Raw genomic sequence first — 18,732 nt, 5'->3', positions numbered from 1 at the left:
ATCGCTTTTTCATGGCACCAGGAGGTATCTGACTCTGTGTGCGAACATAGCCGGTTGGCATGGAGACTGGGAGCTACGAGCTCTGGCTCGCCCAGGCGTAACAATTTGTCCTCAAACTTTTATTGAATTCTTCAAGAATTTATGGATAGCTCTTACAAACCACAATCTTCATGGCAAAATTGTAGCCCTAATCAATTTGCTACCGAGACTGTTTTTTTATCCAAAACGTTTAAGCAAGCAGAATTTATTAAACACACTTAAAATGAGCCTACATTTTTGCTTGTAGTCCAGACATTGTCAGTTTGAGTTTAAGCTGTGTCATGAGCCATTTGTGACTGAGATTCTCTAACTGCTGGTTCATGTTCTACTGAGACCCATCTTCCACCCCAGGAATGACAGACCTCCAGCCACAGAAAACTGAACTGCAGATTTTATCAGTCTCAAATCAGTAGCACCTTAAAAAAATAGAAAATCTGTTTAACTTGTCCAATTAAACTTGTAAGATCTCAGAAGTTAATTAAATCAGTACTGGGATAGGAGATTCCTCCCAAATAAGTCCCTACCGTGTCACTGGAGTGGGTGGCATTCTTCATTGAAATTTTCAACCCAACACCCCATTATGGTCACAAAGGACACTGTACTGTACTGAGGACACTGTATAGAAGAAACCATCCTTCATGTGATAAGTTAAATTAGGAAAGAAACTACTTTGTCATTAAACATCCCATGGTATTGTTGTTAATTCCTTGTGTCCTGGATAAATCTTTAAATCCACTTTAAATGTGCTGGACTTGCTTCCCTTAAATTTCCCTCTTGATGCAAGTGTTTTTCTGACTTCTGCACTGATGTGCACTGGACTGCTAGTATAGAATGGATGCATCTTACAGGCCGTTTCTGCACTTCAGTGGTAAATGAAGTGGGAGCCCATTTATGCATATGAAGTGCTTTGAGATTTTGTAGGATGAAACTATATGAAGTATCATATTTTTGTCTTTTTATAGTTTTTAGACTGTTGTGCAACAGTGACAAATACAGAGTACTTATTAGCTTGTGGTGTTATCAATGGGAGCTACATCAGGCTACAGAAAACTCAGCTGCAGTCACGGAAGTTCCTGCAATGTGAAAAAAGGTGTGTGACTCAGCACTGCATATTAAGGAGGAAGATGTGCACAGTTACTTTATCTTCTCCTCTGTCCTGGCCAACCTGTTAAACAAATTTCCTGTCGCAAGTTTACAAATATAATGTTGTAACATTCTAACCTTTCCATTACTTCTTTGTTAACTGAAACAGCTCCACCTCCAGGCTCCATCATACCTGTGACCCACATTCACAGCTCTTTAAAAAATATATATATCAATGATTAAACATCATCATTCATCCAGCTATAAAAATGGAAGAGCTTCAGTAAGTTATAAGGATTCTATTTCATTTTATTATTCCACATTCAATGGGACTGAATTTAATATAATAATACAAACTATTATGGAATTACTGTTATTATCATAATCCTCATCACAGACACGTCACAGTATAACACTTCAGTAAGTACAGTGCAAGATGTATTATTTAGTGTTTCATTTGTTCTGCTAGGTCACACATACTGTATACTCTACCGGTAGACCATGTTATTCATAGGTTGTATACAAAACTCTCCCAGGCTTTGAAGGCTGTGGTAACACTCAGCGACTGGAAAATGCAGCAGTTACAGATAAAAAGGTGACAAAAACTGACCATCTCTTACATACTTGTAGCGGCAATGCTTATTAATAAGAGAATTAAGTGTTGCTGTGCTTTCCTAAATGAGGCCCCATCTCTCTACCTCATCTCTGTGGTGCAGCCACAGAGAAGCTATTCCTGTAGCTTCTGATCAAAAAGTTTTCTCTCTGATAAGGAGCAGCTCCCAAATGGTAATGCACCTATCCATGTTTGGCTATCATGATCCATGGCCATTCCTGGTGCCTATCTGCCTGTGAGATTCTTGGGAACATCTGGATTGCAGTCCTAGATGTCAGAGGTCATTGTTACTCATCTCCAATCAGGAACCTGCAGGCCGTGGTAACCCCACGTGGGTCTCAAATGCCCGCTAAACTTTTGACCAATCATCACCTGTCTTTGTTCTGGATAAAAAGACACTGCAGGGCTCAGAACTTTGTTTCTCCAGTCATTTCTGTGCCCTCTTAAAGACAATTATGTGACTGCCAGTGTTGTCTGTATAGGGACTGGAATCTTGTTTGAGCAAAGCATCAGCCCGGGCAATGTCCGTATGTAGGAATGGCTTCCATCCTTTGTTGCTATCAGCTTTCTGTAGTTCTAGATACTGCCCAAAGTACATGCTCAGTTACTGTAAATATCTACTGAAGTTTTTCATCTTTGTCTAGTTTCTCCTTATTCTTTATTACAAGTACTACCTGACTTACTTGGTTACATTCAGCACAATCTCATGCAAGCTAAAATGTTGGAACACACTGTTATCTAGTATATTTGCACTTACCCATTTTCTAACCACTTTATCCACTACAGGGTCACAGGAGAGATGAAATCTATCTATGCAAGCAATGGTAGAATACACCCAAGACAGGACACCATTGCAGGGGACCCACAGACACAAACATGCACACACTCTCACCAGGGCCAGTTTTCCCTAGAAACCAATTAACCTTCCAGTTACTATAAAAATGTGCCGTCCTTTGCATGAGATGTAAAACCGAGGTCCTGACTCTCTGTGGCCATTAAAAATGGCATTTCTTAAAAAGAGAAGGGGTTTTACCCTGGTGTCCCGGCCAAATTTCCCATTGGCATTTACCAATCATGGCCTCTTAATAATCCTCATCTATGAACTGGCTTCATCAATCTATTCTCCTCCCCACTGATAGCTGATGTGTTGTGAACGTACTGGTGCACTACAGCTGCCATAGCATCATCCAGATGGATGCTGCACATTGTTGGAGATGGAGGAAAGTCCCCATTACCTGTAAAGCGCTTTGAATGGAGTGTCCAGAAAAGCACTATATAAGTGTAAGCAATTAAAATTATTAAATTTTAATCAATTATTAAAACTGGAGTATCTGGAGACAACCCACACAAACACATGGAAAACATACACACATAGCACTCCAGGCACAAGCGGTACACAGCTAAACACTGATCTACTGGCCACCAAAAATTACATTATAACAATGTTAGTATTAAAATATACTATACACTAATACACTGGAATGCATGGCAAGATAATTGCAAAAACATTATATAACAATTATGTACCATTCACATACCTTAATTCATAATGCTGGTTTGCTTTAACATCATTAGATCACTTTTCAGCCATGACTAATAGGGTAACACTGCAAACACAGTGGAAATTACTGTATTATAGACAACATATACACATAAAGTAATGTGGAACAGAACTGAGACTACAGATAACTTTCTGATAAAGTTGTGGAGTGATACTATACTTAAATCTTGACTAACTAGCATATTTGGCATTCCCCATGGATGTTGGATAGTTAACTCAGAATCAATAGTCAAACAGAAACTAAAAGACATAAGTGGGAAACTGTGAAATGTATTTAAAACTGAGTCAGAATGTTCTTTTTTAACAAAGGATTGTGGGGATTTAGAACAAGCCATGCAGCCTAGCTGTTGAAGCCTTAATGATCACTTCTTCCAAGAAATGACTGGATGAGATCTTTTGCTTAATAGCTACTAACAACTTAAGAAGCTATATGGGCTAATTGGCTTCCTTTTGCTTATAACTTTTTTGATGTTCCTGCTGCTAAAATTACAACCACCATGTATTCCTTATATTCAATTAAACCATAAAGAGCACAGCACAGTAGTGGTCTTGCATTTATTTATTATGTGCAATGTGCATTAAACATGATGATTATTTATGGTTTCCTATACAAAGTACTAACACTGAGCATATACTGTATACTTGAAAGGATTTGGAAGTAATTGCATTTGAAGTTCTCAGAAGCCTGATTGGATCAACCAATTCAAAGTAATTACTTGGTGCATGAAATCTACAATGATTTCACTCAAAAGAGAATAGCTATATAAAGGCAGAAATGTCCAGTAGGGTATCATGAAATCATGAAATTTTCAATAATTTCACTGAGAAATGATTACACATAAATTCAGAAATATCCATTAGGGTATAGTAAAATTTCAATTTAATTAATCACTCTGAATATTTTTATTAGGCAAAGATCCCTTGAAACCATTTTTCTATATTTTTCTATAAAACATTTATCATTCCTATATTTCATTTCATTATTAAGTACTTAATGTAATACAATTATGACTATTGCAGTAATCCCTCGCCAACTGCATGGGTTACATTTCTAAAACCCGCATGGTAGATAAATTCATGGATGATTAACTTAAGACTTTACTTTGAGCATTTAGACCTTTTTATTCACCTCCACAACATTTATACAAAAACACAAAATAAAGTAAAATGCAATAAATCACAATAAAAAAACATATGCTATCAATGTCACACACTAATAATACATTTGAAAAATGATAAGATTTTTTTAATATTCGTTCTGATCAACCATATGCTTCCAAAACAGACCAGTTTCATCAGCACTGAAGACCTGATCAGGTAGTCTTTTTCAACAATCAACTTCTTCAGTTCATCACAAAACTGGGATGCTTCGTCCACATCCACTGATGCTGTCTCTCCTTTTATTGCTTTATTGCTAAAGTTATTAAACCACACCTTGTGGACAAATGTTTCAGTCTCCTTTTGAAAATAATTTACAAGTAAAATGTGAGGTTTCTACGAGATGCTTGCAAACAGCTTTATTTCATATTTATTACAGTAGCATTTTTTCAATGTTCAGGTCACATGGCATGTATGAAACTTTAAGATGTTGTATCACTCTGATAGCAGCTATATTATTATTATTATTATTATTATTATTATTATTATTATTATTATTATTATTATTATTATTAATTGCATGATGTGTGCATTCATTAACATCAAATCTACCAATGGCACTATTGCAACGACCTTCTCACGACTTATCAATAACTTTTATTTTGTCCTCTAGAAACATCATTCATATTGCACACATTTTGCTTATGTAACTACAGTATATATATATATGTATGTTTTTGAGAAATAGTATATATTTTAATCACTATCACTGCTTTGTACAATCAGCAGTCAGTGTGAAATGTAATACAGTCAGATAAATCAGATTACCTCCACCAGGGGTTGAATTGGATTATTTACATGCAAATGCACAATTTACCCCTCACTTGTGCCACTATTAAGGTTTTGTACTAGATCTACACTGCTTGATTTATATTTAGTAGTGATTTACAGATATTTTCTCACTTTTGAATCTTTACTTAAGCTTTTACCTAAGGTTTGCTAAAGCCTCCCTTTCTTACAATTTTTTAAGCACTAAAGTTAATTTTTCTTGGAATTTGTCTGAGAGTAAGGGGTCAGATATATCTGGACTCTGCACCTGCTTTTTCCCCCCAACTAATAAAAAGTAGAAAGTCTCGTGAGATGACTAAGATGGTTGTTTTGCCTCAGAAACCGATAAGAGCAAGAGCATCTTGTGAAAAAGTAATTGGTGGTTATCTCTGATATTGCCGCAAGGAATGGTTAAAAAATTAAATAATTAATGAGAACCTTTCATAATTGGTCTCTAAACTAAACTTTTGTCTCAGTCAAACAACAAGCAAAAAAAAAAAACTATTCACACAGCAGATCTGGGTAGCCTGGAGTGTGAGATATTAGATCAAGATCACTAGGTGGTTTCTAAAATTAGCAAAGCGAGATGCTAATTGTGGAGAGGAACATATGAAGGTCACTCTTTTGGAGGCTGCAACAAGTCCAGAGTGTTTATTTTTTATTTTTGTTTTGTTTGTTAGTTTCTGTTTGAGCAGCAAAGGTCTTCATGGCAACAGATAAGAATCTAATAAATAGGCAGAGTAAGATCCACTGAAAGTGATTTCTCTATCACAGTTGAGCTGAATGCCTATTATACTCGGCTTGAGAAGAAATCATGGAACCGCTGGTGATAGTGCTCCCAGCTGCTGCTGATACAGCCATGTCTTTCACGGAGGCTTAAATCAGGGCAACCTTCAGATGGGTGAACACACGGAAGGCAACCGGTACGTACAGCATTCCTGTATGGGTCCTTAAGTCTTGTGCAGACTGGTTGGCCAAGATTTTTATGGATATTTTTAATCCTTCACCAATCTTCTGCTACCGTGTGTTTTAAGAAAACTACCATTATTCCAGTGCCGAAGAAAAATACTGTGACCACTCATATCCACCGTAACGAAATGCTTTGATAGGCTGGTCATGAGGCACATTACCACAATGGTACCCGAATGCTTAGACCACCTACAGTTTGCAGTTTGGTGTAACAGGTCCACTGACGACACTATTTCCCTGGCTCTTCACACTGCCCTAGCTCATTTGGATAACAAAGACACATACGTCAGAATGCTGTAATTGATTACAGTTCCGCATTTAACACAATAGTTCTTTCCAGACTAGTCAGGAAGCTTGATGACCTGGGCATCAACACCTCTCTATGCAAGTGTATTATGAATTTCCTGACTATCAGACCACAGATTCTGAGGGTCTATGGAAAGCTTTCTTCTACGCTGACCATCAATATAGGTACCTCTCAGGGCTGTGTGCTTAACCACCTGCTGTTTTTCTTGTTTACCCACGATTGTGTGGCCAGACACAGTTCCGATTCCATCTACAAATATTCTGATGACACCAGCATCATTGGCTGAATCACTTCTAATGATGAGACATAATCTAATTATCTCTCCCTCAATGTCAGCAAAACCAAAAAGCTGGTCATCAATTTAAGAAAGCAGGGTGGGGACCACATAAATGAGGTGGCTTGTTGAAATGGTTAGCAGCTTCAATTTCCTGTGTACCTTCCTCGCTAATGATTTCATGTGGTCCCAGCATGTAACTGAAGCTACAAAGACGGCACAACAGCACCTTTACTTCCATAGACAGTTGAAAAAAATTGTTCTATCTTCAACTGTCTTTGCCACATTTTATCGGTGCACTATTGAGAGTGTGCTTACGTGTGGTATTACAGTATGGTTTGGCAGCAGCTCGTTGTTTGACTGGAAGGCATTACGGGGGTGATCGGGTCAGTCCAGTCCATCATTGGAGTACAGCTTCCCTCTATTTCAGACATTTTTACAACTTTCAAGAAAGCTGGAAGTATCTCTAAGGATACCATTCATCCTGGTTTCTCATTTGTCTTCTTCCCTCTTCCCTCTGGTAAGTGTTATAGGAGCAAAAAGGCACAAACTTCCAGATTTGGAGACAGTTTCTTCCCATAAGCTTTGAGATTATGGAATTCTACCACAACCACTGGCTCACACTGATGTTTTTTTTTCTAAGATGTATGTTATTTACCTTGTTGATGTTGCTACCGCTGTTCTTTGTTTTAACGTGTTTGTATTGGAGCATACATGAAAATAAGCATTTCATTACACTTGTGCATATGACAATAAACTGACCTGAACATCTGTAGTCAATTAACAAGTACAAATATGGACCTCAGCTCCATTATTCTGTTTCACCACGTTTGTTTAATTGCTGCTATGTATGTTAAGACGCTAATTCCTTGTTGAAATTAGAGTTGGATTATGATGGGCATGACTAAAGTTCCTGTTTTGGCCTGTAACATGTTCAAGCTAAATTCTTCTAGCAAATAATAGCTATTTAGATATTATAACTCTAGATATTGCTGTGATCCAAGAGACCCATTTGTATCAACAAGATGTGTCTATTTGTTAATAATCATTACTATGTCCATTACCTTTTCTGTAGAAACTGGGATATTTGAATATTAACTTAAAAAGTTGCTTGTGTTAAAGTTTATATTCCTATGATATTAAAACCTGTTTAACCTGGGTATGGTTTATGCATAGTATATGTATAACTCTTTACCCAAATAATTAGCTTTCTCTTCAGTTAGTTTTACAACATACTCCATAATTAAATTTATTTTGCTTTCAAGATTTCACAGATATCACAATCATTATCATATCTACATATCTACACATTCTGTTGATTTGTTTTAACTGATAAATTAAAGCCAGTCCGATTCATTTGAATCTGGGCTGGGATCCTTGGTCTCTCAACTGATGGGGCAGTGTGGAACATTCCATACTATATCTTAACAGAAAATTACTCCTGTGACTGAAACTCCCACAATGGGAGGATGGATGGAGTATGTTGAAAATCAGTTCAAACAGAGCAGGAAGAAGCTAATCAAAGGGCATTATTACCACAGATAACTACTAGGTGGCTCTAGAAGGTGTGGCGTTAGTATTATTTCAGGCATTTTCCCACTTTAGGTATGTTCTCAGCTGTGTAGTTGTACCGAACTAATTAGCAATGCTCTACATCTGCAAAAATTCTGCTATCATTGGTTAAGTATGACTTGCTGTACTTTGAACACACAAAAGGCTGCGCAAACGATTTTTAATTTTTTTAAAAAAGAAATACAAAATGAGATATAATGATGGGTTCCTGCTTAACTTAGACATTGCACGACTTTGAAACCTATAAAAACAGGTTTCGAGAGTTAAAAACCAGTTTTTATGCGCGAAAAATGGGTGATTTGTCTTCCTCGTGATCAGCTCAGAATCTTTGTGTACGCTGTAAGGTTTTTACTTCTTAATTAAACGTTTAAAATAGACGAATTTTAAATAGACACACGTTTCGAAGAGAAAACATCCCATTCTTTTCTCTTCCTGTTGTGTGAAACTCATCAGCAGGTCTTTTTTTCCCCAATCAGAGGCTCTGAAAATAGCGTACCGCCCACTGCGCTCCGTCAGAGAGGGGCACGGCACCGAGAGAGGGAGGAGGCGCCGAGCTCAGCAGTACAGAACGAATGTCCTGCTGCCTGGAGCGCTTATGGCAGCAATCGCGTCTGCATTTATAACTTAGTTTTTAAAATTAATCAAGCAATATGAAGCATCTCTTTTTACTTTTAAGTCACTTAATTATCATCAAGCACAGCTTTCTCAACACTTAGACTACTGTTTGATACCATCCTTAGACAAAGCAGAAACTTGTTGTTCTGTCTAATGACAATGCAAGTGGAAAGATTACAGATTTTAATCGTCTTTAATTTTGTTACGTTATACATTTTAGAAACGTTTCATCCATACAAACACCACAAAACTATTCTCGATTGTATTTCTGAATAGTATGTTACACTAAGTTCACTGTTTTAAATACATCTAATTAAGAAAGTTAGGTGTTAGCATAAACTATTAGCAATCAATAATATTAAATTTAGCACTGTAATAAGTTGTTGCACTTTCCCCCGCATCTTGTAAAAATATATTTTCATTGTTCAAATATACATTAAATCTGACAATCATATAATAAGTTAAATACTAAACTAAAGAAAAAATAGGGTTAAATATAATTCAAAATATTTTGCTAACAATGTAAACTGTTTATGAATAATAAAATGTATTAACTAAGGAGTAGGATGGCACAGTTGTTAGTATGTTTTTTGTTTTGTTTCTTTTTCATAAATACAACAGTAGTACCTGATGTCTCAGTGGCTTTCAAAATTAAATTATCCATGCAAATCTGTGAACTAGAAAGATAACTAAGATATCCATCCATTTATAATGGTGGCGAAGTGGTTAGCATTGCTATCTTGCAGCACTGGGGTCCTAGGTTCAATTCCTGTCATCCTGTGTCTGTGGGGTTTACATGTTCTCTCTGGGTTACATTGTTTTTCTCCAAATGTGTGATATGACTCCCTCTCGCACTCCAAAACATACTGGTAAGTTAATTGGTTTATGGGAAAACTGGCCCTGGTGTCTGTGTGTTTGTGTCTGTCTGTCCTGTGATGGACTGGCATATGTCCAGGGCGTATTCTGCCTTGTGTCCGTTGCTTACTGGGATAGGCTCCAAATCCTCTGTACTGGATAAAGAGATTAGAAATGGATGGAAGTAAAGGCAGAGTGTGGATGGAACTATACACAGTGTTAGAAACCCACTATGAAATGGCAGCATCTCACTGAGAATAAAATATTTTATAGTGCTAGCTTAAGGAAACAGCCTTTCTGGCTCTGTGGATCCGCAATAGCTATGTTTGCCCATTCCTTCAATTCATGTGCATCCAACACACAGTTCAATGCCAGCAACTACACAAAATCTAAAATACAATCCTCATTTCAGTATCTATGTAAACATACAGTCTGTTAACTTCATCATCTTCATCAAAAGTATGCCTAACCCCATTAGGAAGTGTTCTTGTTATCAGTGTATTCCTCAGCTTTCCCCAAATTATCTTCATCTTACCAACATCTCTAGTCTTTTATCCCGCAATAACTCAGCCAACGCTTAAACCTCCAAAAGCTGCTTGTGGTAATTTCTTTAAATCACAAATATCATGTGTAAATACTGGCCATGTAATACTCTGCATTGTGGTATAATAGTTTATTTTAAAGGGAACTAGAGAAACTAAGAACTAGAAAAATCAAGAAAGGCTTTTTTTTCTAGAATTAATAAATGCACACCCTGTTTACTGGGGAAATTAAATCCACACTGAGCAATCTTCAATATGTTCAGAATATGACGGCGAGAATCCAATCAGGGATGCATTACACCTGTTTTCAAGTCCTTGCACTGGTTACCTATCAGGTTTCGAGTCAACTTCAAAATCCTTATCACATTCAGTACCTACAGTATATGGCTTATTATCGGGTCTTCTCCCCACCTTTGACCGTCTGACTCTGGTCTTCTAGCTGTCCTCAAGAACATCTACATTCTGTGGGTGACAGGGCCTTCTCTAGCTGCACCCCAGAGCTCTCAATTTGTATTCCCAGCGATATCAGTCACGTACCCTGAGTGCATTTAAATATAACCTCAGAACCTTTCTTTTCAGAAGACTTAGTGTCTGTATCTGCTTCATTTTCTAATTTTGGTAGCACCTCTAACTGCTTGTCTTTCTTATATGTATTTACTTTGTAATCTGTGGTCCTTTTATCTGTTTTAACATCTACTGTATTGCTTTGAGATGCCACCTTTAATTGTAATATATAAAATAAAGTTTTTTTATTATTGTTATAGGGAAACATGATCAGATTTTCCCTGGTTCAGAAAAAAAGATCTAAAGTATACTAGTTTGTCACTCTTCTCATTCCCTTTGCTAAATGACTTTTCATACTAATCTGATCAATCTAACTGCCAGTTTTCTGTGCTTTCTCTGTCCTGCTAGATTTGCAATTATTCTGAAAATTTTCATCTTGAAATAACTCATTTCTAAATACCCTTTTCACTGTTAACATCTTGCAGCAACTCTGCGACAAAATATACACTTAGCTCAACCTGACAGTTCATCCTGCTACCAACATTAAATAAAACAAATCTTAAGATTTCTATATTTATGTCTTTATTTAGTGGTTTCATTAGTGACAAAGGCTAAACTTTCTTGGAAAAATGTCTTTTATGTGTTGCGGAAAAAACTGACTTGCTTTAACAAAATATGTTTACAAGTCCTTTCACCTGGCAGTTTACCTAAATGCCCAACTATCTGAGAAGCCCTCCATGAAACCATAGTTGCTATTAATTCATTTAGGGCTCACTGACAGAATTGCTTGTTTTTTATGCATGCTAATTTCTGATTCCTCACTCTGTTTCATGTTTATAGATAAGACTATTGATCGCGAAGGGAAATTGATGTACATGTTTACATGTTCTTTTGTAACATACACCTTTTTGTGATTTTTTTGTATATCTAAGCAAGTGTTCCTGCATCCCTCTTCTGCACTATAGGCATGGCTTTTATTCTGTTTGCTCCATTTCTAAAACTTTTTGCTCATGTGCATTTTTGTATTTTTTTTACACCTCTAGCACTTTAACGTCCTGAATTTTCATTTGCCTTAATTTGTAGAATGAATTTGAGTTTTAGCCTTAAAAATCTTAAGTTTTCACTATCTTTTGTTTCTTGTCCTACAACTGTTATTATTGATCACCATGACTTCATTCAGCCTTTCCTGAACGTCTATGACAGGCAGAGAGAGTGTTGTTTCTGGTGCGATCTTTTGCAGCTGACATTTCACTGTTTTAAACGAACAAGAAATTAGATTGCTCATAAATCACTTATTCTATATAAATACAGCGTAATTGCCTTCCGAAAATCCTCTTTTTCTTGTTCGTTTTAGAGACCTTGATCGAAACTGATTTTAGATGTCAGAAAGGATTTATTTTCTCTGTATTTCCTACATTGCTTTGTCGAGATTTTAACTTTAAATCTAACTTTATATCTAGGCTCAGATTTCAACTATAAATCATACACTTATTAATAGCAGTAAATACTGTTTTGCGCCCTCTAACCAAAAAATATGTTTTGTAGCTGGGATTAACTTTATTTCATACGCGTAGCTACTACAATTCGGACACAGAACAGTTAAAGATGGCGGCAAATCAGACACCCGGGGGGGAGGGCGTCTTCTCGCCTCCATGACTAAAATGCCAAATAGGAGTGGCTTAAGCGACATACAGTCGTGTAACTGACAGTTTGAGGTAGCCTATCGTGTAAATTTCGCTTTGTTGCTGATAGGTTAAGCTTTCGAAACTCTGCCCCAAAGTCATGTGACTGATTTTTCGCCCTGTTTAGTTGGTTAAATGCAATGATCACAAGCACCACCATGGTAACTGGGATGTGTAGTTTTTAATTCCGTTTGAATTATAACTGTATGTACTGTCTTCATATTTGGCCAGGGCTTTAAAGAGAAAGCGCGCCAAAACATTTCGGTGCCGTCGTCTCTGCATTAAAGGTACTGCCGTGCTGGAAGAATTTGACCTCGGAACGTTTGCCCAGCAATGAGAATACTCCCTACAGGAATCTTTGTGCTACTGTTGTGGTGACGTAGACTGGGACGGTAAAGGAATGGAAGAAAACATGTATTATTTTGTTGGTTAAAGACATTGCCATGTGAAATACTTGAGAAAGAATAAAACATGTTGTTCCTTTTTGTAAAACAGATTGACTGACAAATTAAAGGAGCACGACAGGAGGCGAGGTTGAAAACTGAAGTCCTGTTATCTTGTTTTTTCCATAGCATATGATGTGTGTTATTGCCATTCCATGCTACCTGGACCATGGAACATCCACAAGTCAAAAACACTGAATTAAAATCAAATGAGGTAATTACAAATCTCTTGTCTTGACAGATTCTGTCTTGAGTGAAGACTCTTGCAGAATACAATTTACTATACAGGCATGGTAACAAAATAACAAGCAGGCTACTGCTGTGATGAACAACACATCATAGATAAGTTAAGGGCAGGCTCACATTTATCAGAGTGGTCTAGGGCAGCTTCATACCTCAAAATCCAATTACATTTAGAGTCAGTCTAGTGCACTTATCATTTGGAAGCAAACAAGTGGACCCAAATTAAATAAAGAATAAAATAATGGGGAGGACTGTGAATTTGTCTTTCTAAAATAATTTATATGTAGTACCTCACTATACCACTCAGAATCACTTGCTTATACCTGTATGTTGGTCATTTCCAAGTTATAAAATACTTCACAAGTCTGAGTTTGAATGGACATAATCTGCTAAAATAACCTAATGAGTCTTCTACTGTCTGTGTAGTCCCATATCCTGCAAACAGAGAGGAAAGAGACACAATGGCTATTATGCTTACAGTTGTGTAATGAGTAGACATTTAGCTGCCTAAGGTGGCACACAGTAGACAATCAAACAAAGCCTCCACATTGTTGATAAGTGGGAGGAAAACAGACCATTTGGTGAGAAAAACATGCCACACAGTAAAGCAAAAGAAGTCACAATGTAACCCAGAACTGCCTTCACCAACTATACAAAGATGAATTAAATTACTTTGGACTAAAAAGAGGTAAATGTTCAGATTGAAAAGACTTTAAAAGCCTTAAAATAAACTTTTCTAAGAAAACAGTGAGAAATCTGAAAATCCAAAACACACCGACACCTAACTACCATACATTAAAGTTTAAATTGTGAAAAAATCCAAAAATGAACCTGGAAACTATAAGCTGCAGATCACAGTTTACAGGTATATGGATTCTTTCTTGAATATTTGCATCAGAAAAGTCAAGATCTTCCATTTCAAAGGCACTGATTAAAGAGAGTCTTGCCCACAACACCCATGGTTTTTGAACACTATTTTAGTACTATATTTTCTATAACAATAAACCATTGTAGCCTACTCAGTATTCAACATTGGTTTGCACGTTAGTTTTACTGTATTGTACTGTGATGACAGGCATTGACATGTGCAAAACTGAAATACAACAGAAAACAACAGAAACGAAGTTACAATGAAAACGTAAGTAATAGGCAATAAGAAAAACAAGCTTAAGACTCTGGGTTATTGGGATTTCAATACTGTCACAATCTTGCCATTAGTTAGACAGTATTCCAGGATAAATAACTGTGACCTCAAGACCAGTCTTACCTCAAGACCTCAAGCCTCACCGTGTCTCGTGAGCACTTTAATTAAGTGATTATCATAGCCTTTAATAAGATACAGATAAAATTTAGATTTCAGATGTGAATGGTGGAAGAATTGCTTCTGTTAACTTAAATGTTCTTTAAGGAGACTCATGAAGTCAGATTTCTGGCATATTACACATTTTTGTTACACAATTTGAAAACAAGGTTTTAAGTGAGATTACATAACTGATTAAGTTTCAGGTTGCACAGATGTACAAATAAGGCTAAACAAAACAAGTTACATGCAACACAATCATGCTTACATATGAGCATAAGAGACACTGAGTATTCATTTAGTACGTTGGATTTTCTAAAGTTCATTTATTATCGGAATAATTGATAATGTTTTTATTGCACATAAAACCTAAGAAAGGTTACAAATGGGAGGAGGTAATTTAGCCCATCTAGCCCATTTGTTGTCTAGTAGTTAATTGAGTTAATGATCTCATCTAGCCATTTCTTGAAAGAAGTGATTCTATCAACTTTGACCAAATGGAAGGTTGGGTAGTTCAAGACACCTACAATTCTCATGTAGTGTCCAACCGTGTCCACTGGTTTGTGTTTCTGTTTACTATAAACTTCCAGTACATTGCCACCCAAGAAAACACTGCCAAATCAATGTCAAAACCAATGTTTTCAAAAAGAAGATATGTGAGGAACAACATAAACTGTTCTCAAATCTAATTTAAAAACTATAACTGATATTAACATTGCATATATAATATCTGACAATAAAAAAAATACTCAAAATACAATACTCACCTTCCTTACTAAATAGTTCTTGATTTTTTCTTTTTTCAGAATTGCCAATTACTGTTATACAGTCCTGGCTTGGAATAGCTAAGTGTGTATTTGATGGTTTGACTCATATTGTAGCTAGAAACCTTCCATCCATACAGATGTTGGAGGACGAAGAAAAGTACCCTATTCACATATCTCTTAACATGCCACATGCAGCAGTCCCATGCAAGAAGTTCAGCAATGATTGGAGAAAAGGCGGGAAACCCTCTAGCAGCTTCAGCCTGCACATCAGCTGGGAAGTTACAGAGGCCACTGTGTTCTCAAGCAGCAGAGAGAGCCCCAGCTGAGTAGTTCCATCTAACTGTCTGCGGCACTTAGCCAGCTGAATGCTACTGCTGGGGAGTCAAAGTTGCCGAGTGATGTGAGGAAGTGGTCATGTAAACAATTTCTTATTTTAAACCAATTCAGTTTTATAAACAGCAATTGTTTAATCTTCAACTTACAGCAAAGACTGCTGTAGCGCATGAGGAGGATGCAGACATGCTCTTGCAACCTGCCACCCATGAAATGGTTTGTCTTTCGATATGATGCAAATTCCATATCATCTGGCAGAAGATTTGATCCTGCCTCCCAGTGATGTCACTGCAAGCCTGCAGGAGCCCAGGAAGTTCTAGGAGTCTGTTTGACCAAGAGATGACAGAGTGCTATCTGACTAATTCCAATCTTCTTTGGGGAATTTATGGTTCATCATAGTTCATAGGGTCAACTGACACTCAATGCTAGCACCTTTACTGGTTGAACTTGTTAGGAGTTCCCTCAAAAGTAAAAAAAGACTGATATATTGGTCAACAATAGTCCTCTGCTCCTTTAAAACACAACTTTCCAAATACACCTATTGTTTTGCTTTTATCTCTAACCAAACCAAGATGGCTTATTTTTTATAACTGTACTTTTGGGGATGAATAATCTCTGTGAATAACAAGAACATTCAAGTCTCCATCTAGCAGAAGCTCTATAGCTAAAGAGAAAACATTAACCCCCCCACCCAGTAGCAGGAATGGCGTAATGCAAAGTGCACCATCACAGGATAAGACATTCTCAGCATCTGTTCATCATACAAGAACTGAGGCAGTGGGGCGACTTCATGAATATTCATAGATCTTCCCTGTTTAATTTTTCTTTGAGGCATCTCAATATTTTGTGGCTACTCCAGCTTTGATAATTTTTTTGCATGGTGTGTTCAGTACTTCAAGACTTTGAACAATAATCATTCCCTTTAAATTTTCTAAAGATTCTCCATCCAGCAAACACAAATAAAGGAATAAACCTCTTGTGAATAACAACAACAACAACAACAACAACAACAACAACAACAACAACAACAACAACAACAACAACAATAATAATAATAATAATAATAATAATAATAATAATAATAGCTTACACTTATATAGTGCTTTTCTATACTCAAAGCGCTTTACAGGTAATGGGGACTCCCCTCCACCACCACCAATGTGCAGCATCCACCTGAATGATGCGACGGCAGCCATAGTGCGCCAGAATGCTCACCACACATCAGCTATTAGTGGGGAGGAGAGCAGAGTAATGATGGGGATTATTAGGAGGCCATGATTGGTAAGGGCCAATGGGAAATTTGGCCAGGACACTGGGGTTTAACCCCTACTCTTTTCAAGAAACACCATGGGATTTTTGAAGACCACAGAGAGTCAGGACCTCGGTTTTACGTCTCATCCGAAGGACGGTGCCTGTTTACAGTATAGTGTCCCCGTCACTATACTGGGGCATTAGGACCCACATGGACCGCAGGTTGAGCACCCCCTTCTGGCCCCACTAACACCTCTTCCAGCAGCAACCTTAGTTTTTCCCCAGAGGTCTCCATCCAGGTACTGACCAGGCTCACACCTGCTTAGCTTTCAATCTCTGTCACTGCAGAACTATGAAAATACATGCAGTGCTTTACATTTCTAGCCATCATGAATAACTTTCATGACCAGCACACCAGAGGACTTCAGGGAAAATGCTCCATTTCAGTATGGTAATAAAAGTGTTTTCTTCCAGTCAAGGATCAATTAAAAGAAACCAAACCGAAAGACTTTCCGATTTGCAACGCCTTTACATCACCATACGAAAAAGGGTCTTCAATACAGAAACAGAAAAATCTGTAAAGGGTTTGATTTTGTGAACATAGTATACAGGAACATTAAAAGATCATGCTTTTCTCCAGGAATCACTATTAATAGCACTAGCACATATGATATACAAAGAACCATACTGCTATTCAAAAATATCATGATCTGTTAGCAATGGACAAGACAAGTATCTGCTTCCCCTCAAATAAAATTGCATTATCTTGACTTGAAAATGCTGTTTTTGTGTCTGTTTGTAATAATGTATTACTTGAATGTTACATTCTTTTAAATCTAAAGAAATAAGAGAGACTGCATACCTGGTAACCATTAAGGTCTGTAAAGAATCGATTACTGCTGTTAAGATCTGATGTTATTCTCATTGCAATTTCACGGTTGAACTCTCCTCTTATATCCACGATATTGGAGATCTCCACAGACTGCCCCTCCACTCCTAAAATTGAACACAGGGATAGAGGCACAATTAAAGCATGCATACCTGGGCTTGGAATGTTTTATTCTTGACTTTGCAGAAAAAATAAAACTTAAAATAATATAACAATCACGATTGACACGAGGAAATATATATATGCTGAAAAGTTATTTAAATATACAGTACTGGTCTTCTAACGTTTATGAAATAAAACATATTAAAAAATTATACAGACACTTGTTAGGCTCTCCAGATCAGACAATAGAAATATACAGTATATTCGTCTACAATCAAAGAAATGCTATTTATTAAATTAAACAGGTATTTGGCATGTATGGGCATTCACAACAGTTATTTTATTTGCTTTAAAGACATGAAAGGTGCTTGTGAGGAATTAATTGTTACCAATGAAATAAGAATGGAAACCACCTAAACAACAATCTGATAATGTAAACATTACTTGAAGAGAAGATCTGTTAGATCTATCAAGATGTACACTGGTCACTGGTCACTGGTAATTAAAAACAGTGAGTCTATTCCTAACAGTATTAAGGTATTTAATGCTGCACATGGAGCAAGCAAAAAACAGTAACCACTTTAAAATGTAACCCTTCTTTAATTTATCATGAGTATTTCCACTCTTGGATACACAGTACAAGGTGCTCATTTCACTATGTGGATGCGAAAATCCACATTCTGGCAAGGAAAGTAAAAAATTCATACTGTATATACAGCAGTATATGATCATCAAAGCCAATGGCTGCCAAGAAGGGTGCATGGTCTGTCAAACATCAAAATCCTAAGCTATCACATGAAGAATCCATGACATATTCTCAATATGCAATATTAAATTGCAAAAGTTTAAACAATACATGGTC

General features: G+C 36.9%; 1 protein-coding gene across 2 annotated transcripts in view; it reads right to left on the bottom strand.

The window, feature by feature from the left end:
• Window positions 1-18,732, bottom strand: part of man2a1 (mannosidase, alpha, class 2A, member 1) — a 242,408-nt gene that overhangs the window by 56,718 nt on the left and 166,958 nt on the right. For both annotated transcript variants that reach the window (XM_006627014.3, XM_015338057.2), the window contains exon 18: window positions 17,742-17,875. In XM_006627014.3, the coding sequence (XP_006627077.2) occupies window positions 17,742-17,875 (134 nt within the window). The remainder of the gene's footprint in view (window positions 1-17,741; window positions 17,876-18,732) is intronic.

Source organism: Lepisosteus oculatus, chromosome 3, assembly GCF_040954835.1.
Source record: "Lepisosteus oculatus isolate fLepOcu1 chromosome 3, fLepOcu1.hap2, whole genome shotgun sequence".
NCBI classification, from domain to species: domain Eukaryota; kingdom Metazoa; phylum Chordata; class Actinopteri; order Semionotiformes; family Lepisosteidae; genus Lepisosteus; species Lepisosteus oculatus.
Note: the sequence above shows the minus strand (reverse complement) of the source record. Positions and strands in the feature narration are given on the sequence as shown.